General features: G+C 45.9%; 1 protein-coding gene across 1 annotated transcript in view; it reads right to left on the bottom strand.

Annotated features, from left to right (window-relative positions):
- The window catches only part of AKR1D1 (aldo-keto reductase family 1 member D1), a 34,719-nt gene extending 19,804 nt beyond the window's left edge, over nt 1–14,915 (bottom strand). The window contains exon 1 of the mRNA XM_059472093.1: nt 14,687–14,915. Within this exon, the coding sequence (XP_059328076.1) occupies nt 14,687–14,779 (93 nt within the window). The 5' untranslated portion in view covers nt 14,780–14,915. The remainder of the gene's footprint in view (nt 1–14,686) is intronic.
- Between the last annotated feature and the right edge of the window lie 7,139 nt (nt 14,916–22,054).

Raw genomic sequence — 22,054 nt, 5'->3', positions numbered from 1 at the left:
GGATGCTTTAATGATTAGGGACATTGCTCTTCCCTTCTATGCATATGAAAAAAAAGTCTTTGAAGGACTGCTGAAGACACCTGGGGATGTCTTCATCCCTGCCTTTCAGTCTCAGAGCTGTGGGCTGGTGGCAGATCATTCTGGGGTAATGGGACCATATTCTAGCCTGCTTGCTCAGTGCCCCATCTTGGCTGACTCTGAGGGACACAAAATGGACCAACTTCTGTTTGGGCTAGGGAGGAACTTTCTGCTCCAGCATGCAGTGCCTAAAGGTTACTTAAAATACAAAGGTGCTCACACGTGCCCTGATTTATTATAGACCTGAATGAGGGCCTAGAAGCAAAACAGCACAATTTGGCACTCTAGAGTATTTACAGCAGTGATGGTGCAATACTCTGTGCTTAATTGAGGAAGACAATGTAGCACTTGTTTCAGTGCTTTGCTGCTTTCATTGTGGAAGCGTCCCAAAAGCACGCCCGGCCCCTGGCAGGGCCCTTTCCTGGTTGTTAGTGGGATGTAACAAAGACCACGGCAGCTACCAGCTTTTCAGGCACACTCAATGGTTGCTTTTCACTTGAGGCATGCCGGGCAGCGTTACAGAAGCGCGAGGCATGGAGCAATGACAACCTCCAACATGTTCTCTGCTTTGTCCCTGCCTGAACCTGCAGGACAGGATTTGAGAGAGGCATCAGGATGAAAGCTCTGACACGAGTATTACAAGCCTGTGGTGACTGATGACAGTAACCTCAGACCTCTGCCCCAGCAGTGAGCCGCCGCACGAGGTTGGAGCCGCTGTTGCAAAGCTCAGGCTGACTGGCACAGAGAAGCAGGGCTTAGCTGAAAGGTCTGGGGAGCTCAAGCCTAAGTCATTATTAGTTATCTGAAAGACAAGTATATTTCCAAAAGTGTTATCAGTGTTTTTTCTCTCTGAAATATGATTTTGTAAACAATGTGTATTCTAGATTTCTTCAGCCTGTTTGACTTTTGCCATTCAAGTGTATGAAACCGGATCTTTTAGAGGACAGTGATGCATTACCACAATATACATTTTGAGAAAAAAAAAATTCTTTTTTTTTTTACTTTTTCCATTTGTTGAAGAGACTGAAAATGGAATGTGAACCCAGTACTAAAATTTCCCCTCTTTACACTCTTGAGAGATTGCACAAACACGGCTCCCTATTATTTCCTGATGCTGTAAACTAAACTCAACCAGGCAAGGAAATGTTGATTATTGGGTTGTGTCTTTTCTCAGTCACCAGGGCCAGTTTGGTCAGTGAGAAAAGCAGAAGGAATAGATGAGGAAAGGTAGAGTCTCACAGGTAAGGGACCAGCAGAATTTCAGACATGGAAGGAGGGTAGGATAGAGGAAAATGCTTGCAGTCATTGCATCTGCTTTTGGCTGAATCAGTTGACTTCTGTTAGAGCTGAACTTCTGTGTATTTCTTAATTTTTTTATATGGGACTTACATCTGTACAAATAATCTTTTGAAAGACTCCTCCATCTCAAGGAATAACCTTATTCTTTAGGGGCTCGGGGTGGCTTTTTTTGGATCAGGTCTTGATTACCAATGGCCGGAGATGGGTTTACATTATATATGTATGTTTTTATTGCACTAGTCCATTTCATCTGATGTGGTATATTAGTTCTGACAGATTCTGGTCTAAGGTGCTTCATATAAAAATGCAAAGCAATCTAGGGAATAGTTTTTGGAAAATATTGCCTCTATTGAACCATCCCAGCTGAAGGTCTGAGACATCTGTGAGTCTGGAAACTTTATACCATATGTTTATTTTCATTCTAATGGAGAAACTATCATTTCTGGCATTGCACATATTTAATCCTTCCAAATGCTGCAATAATGGGCTGTGGTAAACTGTGCTGATGAGTTGCACAGGCTAGTCATGTTGTGGTATTGCCACTTTTTAGAAGTGTTGCTTTAGGTATCGTATCTTATTCCATTGTTTCCTGACAGACTGTACCAAAGTTGGGTGACTCAAACCACCACTGCTCATCCATCTTTCCATCAGAGAAGGCACAAACCCGGATCTTTCCCCTCTACTTCGCTGCTCAGCTTGAGGTGTTTTAATCTCTTCTGTCTTTCATAGGTTTTCAGTAGTGACCAGATCAAAGGCTACCAACTGAAAACCGGCTTTTATTCAAGTGCAGATAGAAATTTGTGATATGTCTATGTTGTATAAGGGTTGGCACCACTAATCACAGCAGCTGATGGAACAGCACTTCCCAGGCTGTTTGGCCATGGGCCTTATTCTACTCAGACCCTCAGACCTCTTCCCCCTCCTTCCTGCAGGTTATACTCACTTTAGTACATTACTTAAAATGCAGCTGCCTGTGCTGCCTGCTCACTCCAGACAGGGCTTTATTCTTGCACCATTCCTGAATGAACAGGGTTCACTTTTAGAGTAGTACAACTATTAAATGAGGTACTGAAATGTCATAAACCTTTGTGCTTTGTTAGTAATAATTCAGGACTCTCTAGCTTTGGCCTTAGGACAAATCTCTGCTTCTTTATTACTTCTTATTTAAGCATAGATGAGAGGTTTCTTGATCCTTCACCATAATTAATGTTTCAGTTTCTAATCAGCGTGCCTTGCAACTATGCTACTTTGATCAAAGACTTGTTTTAGAATGGGAGTTTTATAACCACTTGTGCACTATAAGCCAGACATTTATCTTCAGTGCTTTTTCAGACAGTCACTAATTTGTGCCAAAGAACCATATTAAATTTATTGCACATTTTATGATAAAAGAATAACTGCTTGACTAGGAGGACTTGCTCAATCACTAATAAATTTCTTCAATCGCATCTGTGTTATTGTTAAGATCATAAACTTTAAAGAAACAAGAGACACAATTATTCCCTCTATCAATCTGTAGCTTGTAAACCAGCTGATTTACCATCATGCCTGACAGATTTAACTGGTATCTGTTTCCTTCAGGCTCCATGATAAATAAATCCAGCAGAAGGGCTGGGAGAGCAGACTCAGATATGCACCTTCACTGAAAGAAAGGAAGCAGCAATTTGGCCCCTTCTCCACAGATGAAGTAGCCAACTGGCCAGTTACCACTTTCTGTGAGTCTGAAAAAGCAATGTGCTGTCTGTCTGAAAGGGTCTGCTCTCTTTTTCCTCTGAAGCCATAAACTTCCCTAATTTTTAATGTTTATTCCAGACATCTTCTGTCACATCCCATTTTGTCAAAAACTATTCTCCCTACCATAGCAAATGGTTCAGCTTCAATTTCTTTTGTGAGTACACATGACCAAGCCACAGGAGAATATTTTTTTGCAGGCATACCCATGAGTTTTTCTCTTCCCACTCAAGTACAGTATTTGCTCAGCAGTGTTAGTGGTTGTCTGACTTATTACTGTTATTTAGTGTCACAGTTCAGCTGCCCTCCAATTCCTTTGCTTTTTCTATAGCATCTTTCTCTAGTCAGCAATTTCCATTGGTTTTCCAGCTGATTAAGAGGGTTATCTCCAAAGACAAAGCTAACAGGACACACTGCCAGTCGATTGTAATCTTGCAAAGCCATGTGAACTGCTACTCTGGTCGTTGCTTTTATGTCTTAACACCAGTATCGCCATTTATTCTTTATTAGTGCGTACGGTAAAGGAAAACATTCTGACTCAGGCTCCCAGATTCTGCTCTGCCCTGTTTTACAGGAGCAGCTCTACAGAGTTGCACCAGTATCAGCAGCATATGAGAGCAGAGGGAGCAGCACTTCAGGGAAGAAGCCCCTTACCTTAGTTCTGAGCATCTCACCTGTTTAGTGCATTGCTTTGCAGTCTCTTAGCTGGGAATAATGATCCTGGGGGAAAAAGCCTGAAGTGTTAGGAGACACAGGGCCATCTTCTGGAAAAATCTGAGTTTAGCTGCAGCAGAATTACACAAGATATCCAAGCCATGGGCCAAGTGCTCCAGTCCAAACCTGTAATTTAGGATGTGGAGCCGCTGTTTAGGAATCTTAGTCAGCTAAATACAGGAAGGAGAAAGTAGGTACATTCCTGGGCTCAGAGCCTCCTTCATCAGAGCTCGGCACTCACACACAGATTCTTATGCAAGTTTCTAGAAGCCCAGTTGCTTATTTCCATTTGCCTGTTTTCTGGACAAACTGGCAAAAAGGATTGGCTTAAGATGTTAGGAACAGAGCATAGAAAGCATGTGTACTGAAGGCCCTGCAGGAAAGCACAGGTTGAGTTTACAAAGCCAGAGGATATGAGCCACACAAGGGTACATTCTTAGAATTGTTTAATCTTGTAAAAGAGAAGCTGTACTGTACACCTCTTTCTTGGAAAATGCAACCGCCAGCACATCCCTCTCTCTTGTACACATGAAAATCTGGCTTTCATCCCCCGGAAGCACTGGCAGCCACCATCCAGGAAGCAAAACCCAGCAAAGGGTTCTCTGCAAAAGCAGGTAGAGCTGGGAATGGAGGCAGAGAACACAGATAAGAACCACAGGCTGCTGTGCCAGCCCAGAACTTTGCTTTATGTCATTTAGTTTGTTGCATCGAGAGGTGGAGGACAGCAAATAAGCTCAGAGAAGATGGGGAGAATGGTGTCCTTGTGTCACACCATGAATGAAGGTGGAAAAGGGGCGCCTTTCTCCTCTAACTTGATGCGCTATCAGTGGCCTGAAGTGTGGGGTTTGTCCATACAACAGCCATTAGATTGCATAACTGCAGATTTAGCATTTCTAGAATTCCTGTGACATTGTTATTCTAGGATTTAGCCAAAGCTGTCTTCAGGAAAACCTTATTATTGTAGCTGGCAGAGGGTGCTGGAGTTATTTTTAACACTTGATGGCAGAATCCTCAGTTTTAGGAACTCTGCAACTTTTCACTCGACACAAAGTCAGTTAATGCAAGGTGAAGCTGAAGAGCTGCCATACCTTTCTGCTGGCAGCTAGAGGATTAAAGCAAACCAAGAACATGATGTGCACACCTGGGTCCCTGTGCTCACAGTGCTAGGGGGGTGGACTGGGAAAGTTTCCTGAAGACCTGGAGAACACAGCAGCCATCTGGCTGCCCTGGAAAGCATGGATCTATCTGGGAGGGTGGGTGCTATCAAAATACCCTTCAGACAAGCAATGCAATCAAAGGGATGCGTGAGGTACAAGTGGAAGATAAAGCAGCAGCTTGTGCAATAAAGGAGAAGAAAAGGTTGCCAGTAGCTCTTCTGCTTCATTCCCTAGAGTTAAAGGGGAGAGGTTTCTGGCGCCAGTTCGAAGAAGTGTTTGCAAAAGCAAATGTAAAACTTGGGGAATTCCACCACCTAGTTAGCTGAACCAACATGAGTTGGCTTCCAAGCCTAGAGAGGCATTTTCTGCACAGTGCTTTCAAGTTTTGACAAATCTGGCCTCCTAGGTCAACCAAAGAGACAATCCAGATGTTAGCCTCCCACATGAGCTGCAAGAACATGCTTACACTGTTTTTTGGAGAACTGTGAGGAATCAGGGGCACATAGGAGTGCACAGCCATGTCTAACGTACGGAGTCGGTCAGGGACATTTTAAAAATGGAGCTTTGCCTGGAAAATTGGGCTCTAAATGTTCTTGCCAAAAAGCGTATCTTTCAGTTGTGGTAATCCCTATTACTCACTCGTAGGGGTTCAGTTTTTCCCCTCTTCAACAATACCAGTGATTCCCTGTCTTATCTTCTGTAAAACAATCTTCTTAACTTTTATTTAGATAGATAGGCTTTCCCTGTGGCTTTTGATCAGGCTTTAAAAAACCCCAGCATATTTAGAAAGCCATAGGAAAAGAGAAGAATAAAAGTACTATTTTTTGGGTGTCAATATTTGGCTTAGTATTATTGCACTGGTAACAGCTAACTTTGTAGTTTTTGGAAGAGGAGTATATTTAAACAGCTAGTGCTTGTCACTGCAGCATGCAGCTATGGAAAAGGTCTGTTTTCTGTTTGGTTACTTTTCAAAGAAGAATCCCTGGTGACTGGTTCTGAGTAGTGCTACTGTCCTAAAAGCTTATCTGGATTAACCCTCTATTAGTTTTGGATCTGGACTGATTAAACATGATTCTACCCTGTGTTATAGACAGACATGTAGTTTGGTGGGTCATGCTGGTACCTGATACCCGCCATTCAAAAGTTGTCCTGACTCCCAGACAAAGTTGTCACCCTCTAAAGGCGCCCTTGTTCCAGGAGCATTTTCCTGTGGAGCGCTCCTGCCGTGTCCAAGTCTGCGCGTGTTGGTACTGTGTTTGGGAGCCAAATGACACGGTGCCAGGGTGGCTGCAAGAGCCAGCCCCACTGCTTGGATGAGGCAGGCATCACTGCACAAGGCCAGGCAATTATCTGGCTATCAATGGATTCATTAGTGCAAGTCCTCGCCTCTCATTTTAAGAGGAAGGGTTTTTGTTTTAGGCTTGCTGAAGTGGCCAGGGAGAGGGGAAGAAGTTGTTCTGACGACAATCTGCTCCTTATAGCAAACTAAAAAATTCAGCGTTTTCCAGGACCAGCAATTTTGTGTCCATTTTACTCAGAAGTCCTCCCTTTGTTAATGAGCATTGTAGCTAGAAAGTTAGTCTTTCATTCACACTCATCTACAAGGCTGGGCTCTTTCTCATTAGGAATTTTACATGTTGACCACTTCAGTAAACACAGCTTTTAATCTGCTACACATGATTAGACACTAATTGTGTTCACAACTGGAAACAGAAGCCATTAGCACAAAGTAGAGATTAGTAATTCTATCAATCTGTTTTCTATTAAACTTCAGGTTTCATGGAAATGAAGAGCCAGAGAGATTTCATCAGCAAAGATACATGGAGGTAAAAGAGCATTTTGCAAATTCAACATTGTCTTAGAACCATGGGTTTGGTGCAAATCAAAGTATTAGGAGCAAAGCTCGTGTCTCCAAAAAAGTTGCATGTAAGAATCTTTCCTCCAGATTGACAGAGTGTGGTAAGTCATTTTATCAAATCCAAATTTTAAATCTGGTTTAAATACAATTCTTATACAAAAGCTAGGACTTTCTGAGTCTGCCACATTTCAGGGAAAAAAGCATCTACCTCTTCTAATTACATGATTTTTCTAATTAAATGACTTAGGTTTCATTTCTTAATGAGGTAAAGATGCAATCTTGCATTTATGAAAGCCAAAAATGTTCCATTGTATAACACAAGATTACAGGGAGCTAGCAGGAACTGAGGCATCTAGAGGCAGAAGGAGGCAGAGGAGGAGAGGTCAAGGCTAAACATGAAGAAGGAAGTGTTAAAGACGAAATGGAGGAAGACTGCTCCAGTGGCAGAACAGAAATGTTGTACAGTTGAGGAAAAAAGGAGAACGCAAGATAAATCACAGGTAGTAAACCTGCCACTTGAGCATATAAAAAGGGAATTTTAAAATGTGTCACACAACAGTAAGCTTTTAGCAAAAGTCACCAATGAAATCAGAACTTGTTCTGAGACCCTTTTGATTTAGTTTAACCTTCTGGTGTGTACCCTCACCTCTTTGTTGTAAGGAGCTTGAAAGAGTGAAAGCACTCTTTCATGTGTGAAACCACTTATTACCTGGAATATTTGCCACCTCTGTAGCAAACAGCAAGGTTGAATTAAGGCAATACTAGAGCCCAATACTAGAGCTACCCAACTCTAATACTAGAGTTAAGAGCTGCAGCTTCTTAACTCCTCACACAAGCTCTTGCCCAAGAGTCAAGTTGGTCTGTTGCCTGCTAAAAGCTGATGCCTGCTGCTGCACTTCCTTAAGGCATCTGGGCAGCAAATATCAAGAAATCCTGCCTTTATCTGCTCTTGGCAACTGGGTCTTGCCAGTAACTGGCTTAGTTAAGGAATAAAATCTGAGCAATTAATCAATGGGGGCATCACTCAACACCAGGATACCAGCCACTGAAGGAAAGGCATGCCATCTGCAGTCTGTGCAAGCAGAATTGCCTCAGTATAGCTTAGTCCTTCAAGCACGAGACTAACTGAGTCACGACTCCGTGAGCGATCCGGCTGCAGATATTGGGTTTCAGGATAAATATTGTTCAGTGGGAAGGCTAGGCTAAGAGTTTACTAACAGGCAGGCAAGGAGCCCTCCAGCACATGTAGCAGATCAGGCACAGTTGTCTTTCTGGGCTGCAGTCATGTGTCTCCTTCCTTTAACCCCTACTCAAGCATCCAAATCTCCACTTGGACTATGATTTTAGGATATCCTCAGAGACTGAGGGAGCATGGGGCTGCCCTCTGAAACACCTCAGAAATCCCAACCCTGAGAGACCTCATGTTGCTATGTGTTAACCAGCTGTGGCTGTGCCACTCCAAACAACTCCCTGAAGACAAGAAGAACTAGTACTGCATGAAGTAATGCTGCTGCTTAAAAAGCAAAGAGCTTGAGAAAGCTCTTGGTGGTACCAAAAGGGAATATGAAGGGACACAATATCTTTTGGAAATGCTGGTTAGGAGATATAACCCAATAACCTTTAAAAATTTTATTTTGTTTCAGGAATTTTATTTACTTCTTAAATTCAAGGCATAAATAAGAGGTTTTATAACCAAATATCCCAGCTGATTCCCCCTGCTCTGTTCAAGTCGGGTTCCCAATATTTTACATCTGAAAAAAATAATTCCCTAGTAATTTCATGTAGGTTCATAAAGAGCACTTCATTAGAGGGCTAACTTCATACTCAATACTTGCTGAGTTCAAAAACATAATCATGTGTAATACTTTAAAAGGACTGAGGTATTTTCTTTACGTATTTAATAGCATGTCATGGGAAATAAGATAAGGCTGTAAGAACACTTGGATGTTAGAACAGTTCCTGCTCTTGTCGCTGCCTCTCTCATCTCTTTCAAGAAAAAAAATCCAGAAGCCAAGTTTACCTCAAGAGGAAGACAGTTGTCTGAGTCAGAGTAAATTTACAGGTAAGAAGTCAAGAAGCTGAAGCCTTTAAGCTCAACAGTGTCTGCAGTGTTACTTCACCCAGGAACGTTCAATACATGATTAATTTTGTTGCTTTGGGTCAGGCCAGGTGACTTTCTTTACGAGTCACCTGAAATCATTGCTGTCTCCAGACAATCCTGTTTCAGGAGCCAGTGGTGGCTTTCTAGGAGGAAAACAGGGGGATTAAGTTGTGTGTAATTCCTCCCTTACTGCAGCTCAGAGATCCAGATCCCATCATGGGGACAAATCACTTATTACCTCTTTTGACTTAATAGCAGCCTATGACAGCTCCAAAGACAGGCAGCCTGCAGCAGGGGTGCAGCCAGCACTGTTCAGAGTGATTGAAAAAGTTTGTGCCTGCACATCCTCGTGCAAGGAACTTGGCATAAATGATCCTATGAGAGCATTAGAAGCTGTTAGACCTGTACAATGAAAAATTACTCTGTTCAGCTTCTAGCTTGGGTGTAAAAAGTAATTCAGAGTGCCAAAACAGTGTTTTTACTTATCCAAACCAGATTTTTTTTTAACTTGGTCACTCAGACTGGATCTGGGAGCCCTGGATGAACTTTTCCTCTCCCTGATTCAAACCAGCAATTTCTTCTTAAACAAAACCCAGACTGTCTGGGCACTTTGGGCACAAGGGTTACTTTGTGGTAGTTAAAGATTTGGGGAAATGGGTTTCTCTTCCTCCTGGCTGGATGCCATACCAAGTTCTTCAGCATCCAGCGCTATGGGGCTGGTGGGCAGTGCGCTTTCCCATGGGCAGGGTGCTCCTCCTGCTCCAGCCTGTGCTTGTTTCTTCTTGCCTCTCTCCAGCTATCACCTACCCCACAATCACGTTATTTCCCTGAGCTGTCTGATATGAGTTTAATCCCCAGAGGGTGAGAGGAGGACTGAATCTGGTTTCCCACCGCCCATGTGGATTGCCTTACCAGCGGGCTATTCAGGAAAAGGCAACTGCTACCTCCAAGTGCTTTAATAATTCTTTGATTGCTCAGCTTGTACTGCCAGTGCCCAAAATGAAATGCTTTGCCATTTGTTTTGCCTGAAACTATTCCACAAAACTGCTTCCAATTTATGAATGGATTTGGCTACCTCAGAACCTCATTTTTAGCTAAGTTGCAACTTGCCAACAGCCCTCACCCAGTGCTATTCTTGAGCACTTTGCCCAATCTTATGTTTCAGAAGCAGCGCCTGTGTACAGTGCGGTTGCTACAACCTTCTCTCCAAGCCCTGTCCTCCCTCAGTCAAAACAGGAAGGCAGGAGAGGAGCTGTGGCCAAGGCCCCTTGACCTTCCAGGGAAACAGCAAGTATTTATGTGGAGACACTGGACTGATGATCTTAGCTGTGTTGACAGGGATGAGTTATAAAGTGAAGCAGGCATAAGTGCAGTTTTAACGAGGCATAGGATTTCCAGGATTTAGGAGTGTTTTTAGCACCTTTCCCCTCTAAGACTGCTTGTCCCCACACCTCATCTGCTTCCAGATGGGTACCAGTACCACTCAATGGGCTGTGCTGGAAGCTAAGAATCAGTGCTGGGAGGCGGTGGGAGCCTGCCATGGACTGGTCTGGTTCTGCTGTTGCACAGGGCAATGCCAGGGGCTCATCCAGGGGCCTGTCCTGTCTACCACCCTCCCGTGTGGGACTGCCCTCTCCCTCCTCCCACCCATCTATTTAATACCCTGGAGAATTGGGTCAACGGCTTGGGGGCCCTCAGGGAGGGGGAGCTGGACACGGTGCATCGCTGGAGCCTTGGCAGAGCCACTCCTGCACTCGCAGGGCTGTGCCAGAGGGATCCACACAGCCAAACAGAGGTAGAATTGGCCTCAAATTTTAAAGCTGTCTGGAGTGCACTGGTAGTCCTGATTCACAGTTCCCACTGTGGTTCCCACCCAAACTCATGAGGAGAAGGAATATTTGGGGAAGGGAAGAAAGAGCAGTGGAAGGAGTCAGTGACTGAGATTTCCACTTTTTCACTTGTGTCCATCCTTTGGTAGGATAAACAGCCTAATTTTTTTATGTAGGCAAGAATCTAATACAAATCATACATTTCCTTCCCTGCATGAAGGAGAATGCAAAACCAACTTCAACACACTGAAATCTGCCTGCAAAAGAAAATTAAGCTTAATAGTTATGCAATTATTGCATTCCTTTATTTTCAAAGAAGCACAGGAAACATGAATTAAACCTGTAAATTTTTTATGTGCTTCTCTTGATAAATAACCCAAGTTTATGACTAATTCTATTCTGTGACCTAGTGAAGACTCCTTCCTGTTAGCAGATGAACTGATAGCCAATGGATTCCTTGTACTTTCTTGCTGTGGTAGGAGAGTAAGGTGAAAAGAAACCCCCAATGTTGCACTTTTCAGTCTCAAAGAATTAGCTGAATTGTCATCCCAACCTCTACCCAGTCAGAAGAAAGGCACTCTTACATCTAGGGGGAAAGAGCATTCAATTAAAATTAGTCTGATTATCAAACAGACCTTTTCCACAGTGGTCCAGCTCTGCTCCTGTTGAGTGATGTACTACTTTGAGTCAGTAAACTTGTATAGGGGGGCTTTCTGTCAATAGATGTATTTTTTGTTGAGTATTTCACAACCAGAGAAGCATGACTTATCTCCCAAAGTTGTCTTTGGGAGAACAATTAAGTTATTTAAGATGAGCAAGGCAATCTGCTGACACATTTCAGTTTTGAAGGCACTGCTGATCAGTTTATGCAGACAAAGCCTGAAATGTGAAAGCTGCCTCCTGCCTTTGTTTTCTTCTAACCGACTGCTGGAGAAGCAGATTTCCCTGTTCCATGGCTAACTAGATCTGCCTGGTTGGCTTAACCAGCAAGCACATTCCTGCACTTCAGGAAGAACACTCCGGGCTCATTATGAGCTACTGGGCTACAGCCTGACATTAAGAAAACAGATTTGTTTTGGACAAGTTGCTCTGACATGGAGGTGCCAGGGTGAATAACCTTTGGGGAAAAAAAAAAAAAAATCAAAACAAACCAGCTTAAATCAAAAACCTGCCTCCAAGAGCAAGATGAATAATCTGACAAATGAATGGCTCTGTATTTTATATCAAAGCACAAAATAGCTAGAAGTTGCAAGGATCTGACTCATGAGCAGAAATAGAGTGCTGGGGCTGGCTTGAGCTGTCGCTACCACCAGCTGCCTGCCCCCACCGCTGGAGAATGGGTGGCTCAGATGCTGCTTCTTAAGCAATTCAGCCACAAAAGGCTACAGCTAAGCATTTTAAGGGAAACGTGTCAGCGCTAGTTTGTAGCCTCACTCCTCAAGATAAACCTTGAAACGGTCCTGGGTTGCCACAAAGCCTTTCAGCTGTTGAGGCAGGAGGAGCAGGACAGACACCTCGCCAGGCATCCCGTTGGAAGTTGCAACAGGCGCGGCTCAGCGCTCGGCAAAGCAGCTTGTCCCAGCCAAGCAGCACTCTGCTGCCACAGCAAGGAGTTGACAGGAGCCCCCACTCCCCACCCCCCTTATCAGCAAAGCAGCCTTTTTGAAACGGGCAAATTTTAAGCCGTGACCTATTTAAACATCCTGCCCCATCACCGAGCGGCAGCACAATTCTGCAACAAATCCCAGAGCACGCTGCCGCCGCTGCGTTTCCCCAGCTGCTCTCTGTGACAAGTTCTTCGACTCAAATAGCGCTCCTAATCCTAGCGTAAAGCCCCAGCCCAGCTCCGCCAGATAAACACACATTGTTTCACCTGGTCTTCTGTGAAAATGAGACTGTGGCAAGTGCCTTATCACTGCTATTTTCTCTACCTCTCCTCAGCTCCTCCTTCCACCCGTAACTTTCTAACGTGTTTATCGCGCAGAAGGAGAAAGCTCAGAAAATCAAACTCCTACAAACGCTGGGGGAAGGAGAAAGGGTGATTGTATATATGCACCCATCCCCACTGAGGGTACAGTTACACAGCGGCTTCGATCGCTCTAAATTGGAGTTGCCGTAGCAATGCCTGCCCTGCCTGCATTATCCTGTCCTCCCTACCTTCTGTTAGCAGAAAACAAGGGACGTATATGCAAAGAGCAAAAAGCCACTGCCTGGGGCTGATTCTGCTGAAAACCAGCACTCCCTAAAAATGATTCATTTTGGCTCATTGAGCTCCATGCAAACGCTCGCTGTACACCTCAAACCACGGGAGGGCAAAGGAAGGAACCGTCAGGATTTTGCAGGACGGGGGGAGAAGAAGCAGATCTGTTGCTCTGTTGATTTTGGGGCAGCTGAATTCCTGCGGAATGAATTCTTAGCAGGGTAACAGCAGTGCCGAGAAGCTGCCTCTGGCAAGGGGAATCCCATCCAGCTCCCCTCTCAGCTGTCAGGTTACTTGCTACTCTGGACTCCCTGCCTGATTCCACCGTAATGGGCCACTGATTGTCCAGGCTGCAGGCAGGAAGTGCAGCAAGGTAGGAGCTCTTGTGCTGGCAGCTGCATTTTTCTCAAAACTAGGGCAAAAATTGCAACTTGAGGGTTGGGGGCATGATGTAGACGTCTGGAAAAAGATGCTTCAAGTTCACTCAGAGCTATTTTGTCACTCTATTATGCAACATTCTGCTTTGCTATATCAAAACTCCTGTTAGAGACCTTAATTTTGTTTCACTAGCCATTATTCAAAGAATGCACTAGCTGAAAATGTCTCCTGAAAGTTTAGAGATGTGGGGGACGATGCCCGGGCTCTGAAGTCATGAATTCCTATTGATTCTCCCCATGTAAACCAGCATTGTTAATCAGTGAGAACTGCACTCCTGGGGAAGTCTTACACCCTTTCTGCATCACTCATGCATTGCCTGCAGTAGTGTTTGTTGAAAAATCGACACCGTTATTGATGCACCGTGTACATTTAGTGCTTGGTAAACGGCTTTAATCAAGAGTTTTCTTTACAAAGGTACCTTTAAATACCTTGTTATATGTGGAGTCATACACATACATTGCATGGCAGCTATTACACAAGAGGGGTTCTGGCCACGATACCTCTTTTCCAACTCTTCAAACAAAAAAAAAAGAGAACTGATGAAAGATCAGGCAGTTTAGGAGAGCTTTAAAAGACAGTGGCTACTGAATGCCCTTTGCGCTCCCAGGTCCGCAGAGGGAAGAAGCATCAGGTGTGCTTCCCCATCCTCCACGGGTCCAGCCGATCGGCACGGTCAGACGGGATGCCTGCCCGGCGCAAAACCGAAGGATGCAGTATATCTGAGAGTGGTTTGGCCACTGGCAGTCAGCTGTGGGAACCGCAGGAATCAGGATGCAGGAATTTGGATCTTTGTTTCAGGAACATTACTTGGAAAGTATTGGGGGCAGCCGCAAGGCGGTCCGAAATCCCTCATCTTATCTACGCTTGTCGCAGGGGGCTAGGCAGGGGAGATGACGGCACCGTCCCTCCTGACTCCGGGGGTCCCATCCCTTCCCGACCCGGGCATTGCACGGCACCGTCCCGACTCCTGGTGCCCCGCGCCCCTGCCCGTGCGCCCAGCGGCGCGGGGCGGTGGGCGACAGTGGCAGCCGCCGCGCACCGCAAGCTGGGCGCGATTTTTTTCTTATTTCTTCCCACCTTTTCCTCATCTGCGGGCCGCGCACTGCCCGCGCTGCTCATGGTAGAGCTGGGTCTAACTTCGCACGGGGAAGGGGGCAAAGAGAGAAGTAGCCGGGACGGGAGGAGAGGAGGAGGGTGGCCGCGGCTCGGGGGGCTGCAGCGAGGGCAGCCGGCGCCTGCCCCCGCCCGCGGCGCGGGGCGTCCCGGCGCCCCCGGACTTACTTTCTGCGGGTCGGCGTAGGTGCCCAGCCCCAAGAGCGGGATGCTGTTGCCGTCGCTCAGCGGAATGCGGTGGCTCTCGGCGGTGAGGTTCATGGTGCCGGCAGGTAGGGCCGCCCCGGACCTGGGGCTGATTCCGCAGGGGGCGGGAGCCGCCGCTTCGCAGCCAACACAGCGGTCCCTGGCACCGGCGCCCACCGACGGCTGGACGGAGCGGACCGGCGGTGGCTCTGGGGGGACCGAGGGACGAACTGCCCTCTCCCGCCGCCGGAGAGCGCCTTTTTGGGGGGCTGAGCCACGTGTGCCCGCGGCTGCCCTGCACCGCGCCCCGCCGCGCACCGCCCCGGCCCCGCCCCGGCCCCGCGGCCACCGGCTCCCCGCGCACCGCCCCGCGCCGGCCCCGCCGCGACCCCCGCGGGGGCTCCGGCCGGGGCTGCTCCGAGCGCGCCTCAGGGCGGGCCCGGGGCCACCAGCACCTTGAGCGGCGTGGGGCGTTGCTGCCCAGGGGCCAGAGAGCCCTCGCGGGCTGCCCTACCCGGAGCTGCCGGCAGCAGGGCACCGGCTTCCCGTGGTTTGGGGTGGTAGGTCTTGGAAGTTTCCCCACAGAGGTGTAGAACAGTTTCCACCTCTCCACTCCAGTGGTTGAAACCCACTACTGTAGAGGCAAGCAGGGAAGGAGGGAAATCCCAGACTGGTGAGCAGTTTCTCTGCCTCAGTGTGAGTCCCGAATTACAGTGAATGGACTCAAGTTCCTCACGGTCTTGTATGTATTTCCTAACGCTGATAGCCCAGAAGGAGACAATATCCTTTATAAAATTCATCACATAGCTCTTACTTGTCTTTTCTGGTCCTCGTAAAACACTTGGGGCCATGCTTTTACACCACTCTGAGCCACCTGCTTTGTGACATCTGAGCTAAGTTCCCCCCATTTGATCTGGAAGTGCATGGTCTTTTATGCCTTCCTAGATCAACCTGTAATTAAGCCCTCAGGGAACATTATTCCTGAGCCGTAACAATGGTCTTTGCCTGGCAGTTTATTTTATCTCCTCTAATACCCTACTTGGCTTTCTGTGCATGGTAATAGTTCATCAGGTTATGCAATTCCAAGAGGGGTTAATGGATCCATCATGATAAGTTATCTCTGCAGTTTTTGAAATCAACAGGTGTGTACTAGTTTGCATTCAGGGAAAGGGTTAGTTGCTGCTAGGGCTGGGAAACTACCTGGGCAATTTCCTACCATGAGACCCTTTCAGTGTTACTGGTTAGATACCTCCAAGGGTCTCCTGAGAAGATGGGAAAAGTGCCACTTCCACATTTAGGAATGTTCCAAGAACTTCAGAACTAAGTGCAAGCTAACTAGATCCCAACCCAAAAATTTCTAGTTAGGATGTCCTGCAGGACAAAGGTGGTGTGTGTAAAACACTCCTTGGGAAGTGGACAGAGTGTGACTGAGGTTTTCTGAGAGCCTGTGCTTTACATGGACAGCGCAGTGCAAAGAGCTGCCTCTAAGGTGGCTGAGTTCCATCTCAAGGGGGGAAGCTGAGGCAGACTGCAGCCTGGCTGTAGTTACTGTGGGAGGCTCATCCTGCTAGACCCTGTCTGTGTGCTGCAGGGAGCTGTGGGTACCTGCAGGAGGAAGGAAAACCAGAGACCACCTCCATGCTCCCCTGTTGTTTCCATGTAACTGATTACCCCTTCCTTGCTACAGGAGCAGCTCCCATCTCCTCTCTCTGTGCCAAGCACACTCTGTAGAAGGAGAAGTCGATGCCGGCTGCATGTCTAAGCTATAGCCATCATTCTGCTGTATTTCCAACAGAGGAGCAAACACATGGAGAGATGGAAGTGGGGTGAGTAGAGAAGAGTCTGATGTGGCCGAGGACGTTCAGAGACCTACTTATTTCCCGTCCCATACTAGCATTCCATGAAGAGGCTCTGCTGCCCAGTGGCCGATTCCTATGCCTTAACTTCTATGCTCCAAATCCACTCCACAATCTGCTTTTCCATCATTCCTCTTATTCCAGTATCTTTTGGGGAGTTTTAAGGCACAGTTTTGGTTCATTTGCTTTGGGCTCAGACCCCATCAGTTTACTCCTGTGCTCTGGCAAGAGAGCAACGTGTGCCCAGAGCTGCGCGTGATCCCGAGCTAAGCAAAGCACGGCTGTGTCTGCGGAGCCTGTCCTGGGGAGAGGAGCAAGTGCAAGGAGCCTCTCTGGCAGGAGTACAGGAGCCTGATATGTGATAGCCTTCAACAGCAACTGTGAAAGAAAGATTGATAGATTTGCCATAATTCACAGAATGGGGGAGCTTGGGCAGGAGAAGGAGCTTCTAGGAGCAGGCAGGCAAAGTGGTCCATCACTGGCGAGGCAAGCCAGCCACACCAGGCATTCCTGCCCTGCCACATGCATGAGCTCCCAGCACTCATCAGGGTAACAGGCAAAAGTCACCTCACTTCCAGCTTCACTGCTAGACTGGTCCTTACAAGACTAGCCAATGTGCTTGCCCCAGAAATTGGAGAGAGGCAGATGGTTTTACAAGTCCTTCCCTCCACTCCTACACCATAGCTGACAGCAAATAGTGTGAACACGTCTTACACATGAGACTTTTAAAGTCCCATAGCTGCTCTAGCTCCCTACCCTATTGTTCTAGTGCCTTTGCAGATTTTATATGAAACCCCACAAAACAGATAAGAAAATGCATTTTCCCCCCTTTACATCCAAGCTACTAACTCAAAAAAACGCTTATTGCATAGAAGCTAGAAATATTAGCAGGTTTTCAGTTGATAATGAATATCCTTTAAAGAACAAAGGAAGCTGAATATTAGAGCCTGGAGCCTGTCACATGTAATTCTTGTTAGTAATAATTTCTGTTAGCTGCTCAGGGAAGCACAGTTCTCGATTTCAGACCATAAATGACTTAACCAGGCTTTTTACAAAGACACGGTATCTAGCAACTCTGACTGCAAAACAATGTAAGTTTCTAGAGGCAAAGCATTGTCTGCTGGTTGTTGTCGATCAGTAACAATTCAGGAGCTTTTATAAAATGCAGATGTGATCTCAATTCTTTCTCTAGGAAACAAAAACAATAAGTTTCAGCCTGGCCTGACTAGGAAGAAATGAGTGCTGCCATCCTATCAACACAAGTTTGCCTTCTCTAGTGAAGCTCTTAAATCACACATAAACACCTTCAGAAACCAACTAAGGTAGGTTTGTGATTCATGTCTTGGTGGTGCAGGATTTTAGAATTGCATTAGTCATCTCAGACCTAAGTAAAGAGCAGGGATTTCAAAAGCAACATCTTATATGTGTTCTGTTCCCCACCCCCTGAATCTCCACACAAATAAGGTAGATTAAAAAAATAAAAAGAAAAATTAGATCTAAGTTTTTTGCAGGAAAAGTAGGTCAGACATTTGAGGATTCTTGCTATTTTTGCTGTTAAAAACTTGCTGAAATCTCAGGTAAAGAAAGTACTTAACGGCCTCCTTACCTGGGCAAAACTGGTAAAGGATCTTTTAAAGAAGTAAAGAGGTCACCTTTTTACTCATTTTATCTCAAATTGCTAAGTATCCTGGGAACAGGAGAAAATGTGTGAAGCCTTTAAATATAGAATCCCCAGTTCTTGGAAGGAAGGAGAAAGAGTCATTGATTGAGAAGGACTGGCCTTGTCATCATTCAGATTTCATGTTTCCTTGGACATTCATGGGTTGCCCCCCTCCCCCCCCCTTTTTTTTAAATTGTTCTCCACAAGAGAACATGTTTAAAAAAAATTCTCCTGAATCTTCTTGATCTAGGTGTGTTACACATTGTAGATTAGATCAGTGAGATTCTAGAGGTGGGTGACCCGTACTGCCTAAAAATGAACTTTTTTTAAAAAGGAAAATTGAAAGTACCTTTATAACACTTGTATTTGTTCGATAAAAAATGCATATTGCTACAGTTTCTATTTTCTCTATGAGTCGTGCTCCACTCTGTGTAATTATCTGCTAGAATGCATACCCTGCATGTGTTTTTAGTTAAAATTTCTTAAAACACGGTCTAAAGTCTGCATATTTTCAGCCTAGTCCTTTAATAACTCACATAAAATAGCATGTGTCCATCCTGCATGTGGAATATCTGCTGATGTATTTTCAACTATTTAGCTTAGAGATTTTGATTGCATGTGTCAAGACTAATATTTATTTTCTATTTTGCCATTACCTGAAATAAACTAACACACATAAAGGAAAACTTCTATTTTAAACTCTAAGAAATAAGGTCTGTGTATGCTTAGTAGAGGGCCCATACATGAAGTGAGATTGCTTTTTTAGTTCTTGCTACTTCTGCCACAAGTGATATAAGCTGACCTGGAGAACACTTCTCTGGTTTAAAAAAAAATCTTGTAGAGTCTTTTTATTCTATTTTCACAAATTATCACAATAATCATCACATATATCCCAATATACTTCTCGAGGGCAGCTGATGAGTGGTACTTTACACTGCCTGCATGATTCCTTCATTTAGTGATGAAGGGATTCCTCATATGGAAGCATTTTTGATCTTTTCCCTTTGGTGATGTTTGTTGCACAATGAGGCTGATCACTGCCAGGATAACAGCCTGGGCTTTGTTGGGAAGTGTGATGTAATGGGCATTCCTAGCAGTTTTTATGCAAACACCTTTTTTTCCCTAGCTCCCACTGGTCCATATAAATTTCGTGGAAACAATGAAACATTTAAGTGATGTGTTCTTTTTTTATTTCAATAACTAATTACATTCTTGATAAATTCTTCTTTGAAAGACCAAAGATTGCTTTCAAATTTTCAAGACTTACAGCTTGGCAGTGAATATGATATATGTACACTTTTAGTGAAACTCTTCATTGCAAGTTCTGCAAAGCAGTATTTGTCCTCCAAAGACCTCACCTGACCTGACTTTTCCAGCACTGGTACAGCACTTCTGCTGGATCCCTAAGGAGATCATGAGGACAGGGAGAAAATGTGCCTACCACTTGTACCTGTGGAGAGATTTAGGAAAATACTTGATGGCTGGGTCACTTATCCCTTCTGCTTCCTATAAATGCTCTGTGGCTACAGCTGCGATAAAAGGGAAATTCTGATGTATCCTTGATGCTGTTCCATTGCATCTAGTAACACTGGAAAAGTGAAGCCTCTGCAAGCCTTTGATCGCTCCTGGGGTACAAGAAGAATGCCAGCAGCTGCTCCAGATTATGCTCTCCCCATTCCTGTGGGGATGTGCTCACACTGCACCAAGGCACAGGGGCTTCCCCAGGGATCAGCTTCCTGTGGCCATCCAGGTCTGTCCCTGTCCCTGTGCCACCTTGGGACAGGTGCAGGCCACCGGGCTGTGGCCTCAGCCAGAATGCCACAGCCACAGCCCTTGTGCTGGGTGCTGTGGGGTGCTCCTCCAAGGGGGGTGGCTGTGCAAATAGCCAGAGCCTGCTCAGCAGTTGGACCTCCCTCTGGTTTGGGTGTTGGTCCCTGGGTGAAGCTGTGGTGGATGCTGTACCAGAAGCAGCAGCCACATGGACAGTAGAGGAAGTAAAATCTCACAACACAGGAGCCAAATTAGCTAGGCTGTTTATACAGCACCATCATGTTTCCCATGGCACAGCAGGAGAGGGGGCAGCACTAGCAGTACAACCCCTAAAATGCACCTTTTCCCCTTTTGGTGTCCACTTCAGGAGCTTGTGTTGCTCCATTAGCATGCAGGGAGTGTTACTTATGGGCTGAAAATCCCTGTGGAGGATCAGAAACTGCTGGGAAAGGGAAAGAGATGCTCAGTTTGTAAAGGTAATCCTCTTAACCCTTTGGAAAGGTAATGCTCTAGTCCTTTGCCAGTGTTATTTATACAGGCACTGTCTCGTGAGCTTGCTCTCTTTTGGGCGCTGTCCTGCCCAGAAGTTTGGTGTTAGCAGGGCTTGTGGCAAACTCAGCCAGAAGCCAGCTTTATTTCCTCTCCCTGACACTCTCTTTACTGATTTATCACTTTCTTCTAGCACCAGTGTCTTAGTTTTTGCTGCTGACTCTCTGCTCTGGCATGTGACCAACCTGGGAGCTGGTGAGCCCTGCCTCTCAGACCCCCAGCCAAAGGTCAGTAGCTGCATGGTGGCCTCTGGAATCCTTGGATACTGACACTTGTCATGTGGGGAGGCATTAACCTTTGGCCCTGAGTAAGTGTCCTCATATCTCACCTCAATTAGTCTGGCCTGCTATTTGATCCTGCCCAGTATAAACCCCTTTTCTTTGGCATCCTGCAAATCTAAGCTCTGTCTTGATGATTTCCATTCACCTGATGCTGGTGGGAGATACCCTATGTGTTGCACCCAGGGCTGAGTAATCAGTGGCATAAGGGGCAGCTCAGGAAGAGCTGATTGTCTGTTCAACAGCCCCTCCTGCATCCCAAAGGAGCAGTGGTGGTGGCTACCTCTGTTCAACCTCTCTTTCTCATCCAGAGTAAGGATAGGTACTGTGGGAGGATACTGCCTGTATCATGCAACTCAGGTATTTTGAGAGTTTGAGGTTTGGGGTTTTTTTAACTCCCGATTCTCGAGGAGGGAGTCACTGAGAGTGCCTTACTTTGAATCAGGCTCTTGGGCCAGAGTCACACTCACCACCAGATCTTAGCATGTTCCAAAAATTTGAGCTTTCTCTTGCCTCTTTTTAATGCAGAACTTAGTCAGGGGTTCACCTCAGTGCACTCACTATTCCTGCCAGCTCCCATGATTACTTGACATGTAACCTCACACAGGTCCCTTGGGTCCATCTCGGGGCTGTACAGGCGTTCTTAGTTCAGCTCTGATGAATGATCGTTTTACCTCCTTGCACTGGGTAAACAGCTGTTTTCCATGTTACCTGCTTTAGGAGCCTCACTGGCACGTTGTTTCTTTCCTTGCCTCCAGCAACAAGCAGACACAAGTGACTAATTGCAGCAGGGCTGCACCAGCACCTTCTTGCAGTCAGGACAGCATGAAAAACACACAATTTTCATGCAGCACACCACATGTCAATTGGCTGCAAGATGAAATAACAGGGAGCGGGCACTTGCAAGTCTGTTTTCTGTATCTTTTACTAGTCAAAAGAACAAAAGCAACACAGGCTTGGAGATGAGTGTCCCAAAGTGGCCAGTCCCCTTTGGTCACAGCACTTCCAGCTTCAAGTCCCTACTGGGGAATCTCTCCCTCTGAAGTACATCTCACTTGGGCAGGAGCCAATGCCAGGAGGAGGAAGCTATTAGCTTGTAAAGAGAACCCCACAGGTGAAGTCTGACCTCCTGCTGGTTTCTTTGCTTGCAGGTATTTTCTGTGGATGCTTTAAAAACAGATGGTATTGTGGGGTTTGCTCGTGCCACCTGCTAGTGGGCAATGCTCTGTGTCAAAAG

The sequence above is a fragment of the Ammospiza nelsoni genome, chromosome 5 (assembly GCF_027579445.1).
Source record: "Ammospiza nelsoni isolate bAmmNel1 chromosome 5, bAmmNel1.pri, whole genome shotgun sequence".
In the NCBI taxonomy this organism is placed as follows: Eukaryota; Metazoa; Chordata; class Aves; order Passeriformes; family Passerellidae; genus Ammospiza; species Ammospiza nelsoni.
Note: the sequence above shows the minus strand (reverse complement) of the source record. Positions and strands in the feature narration are given on the sequence as shown.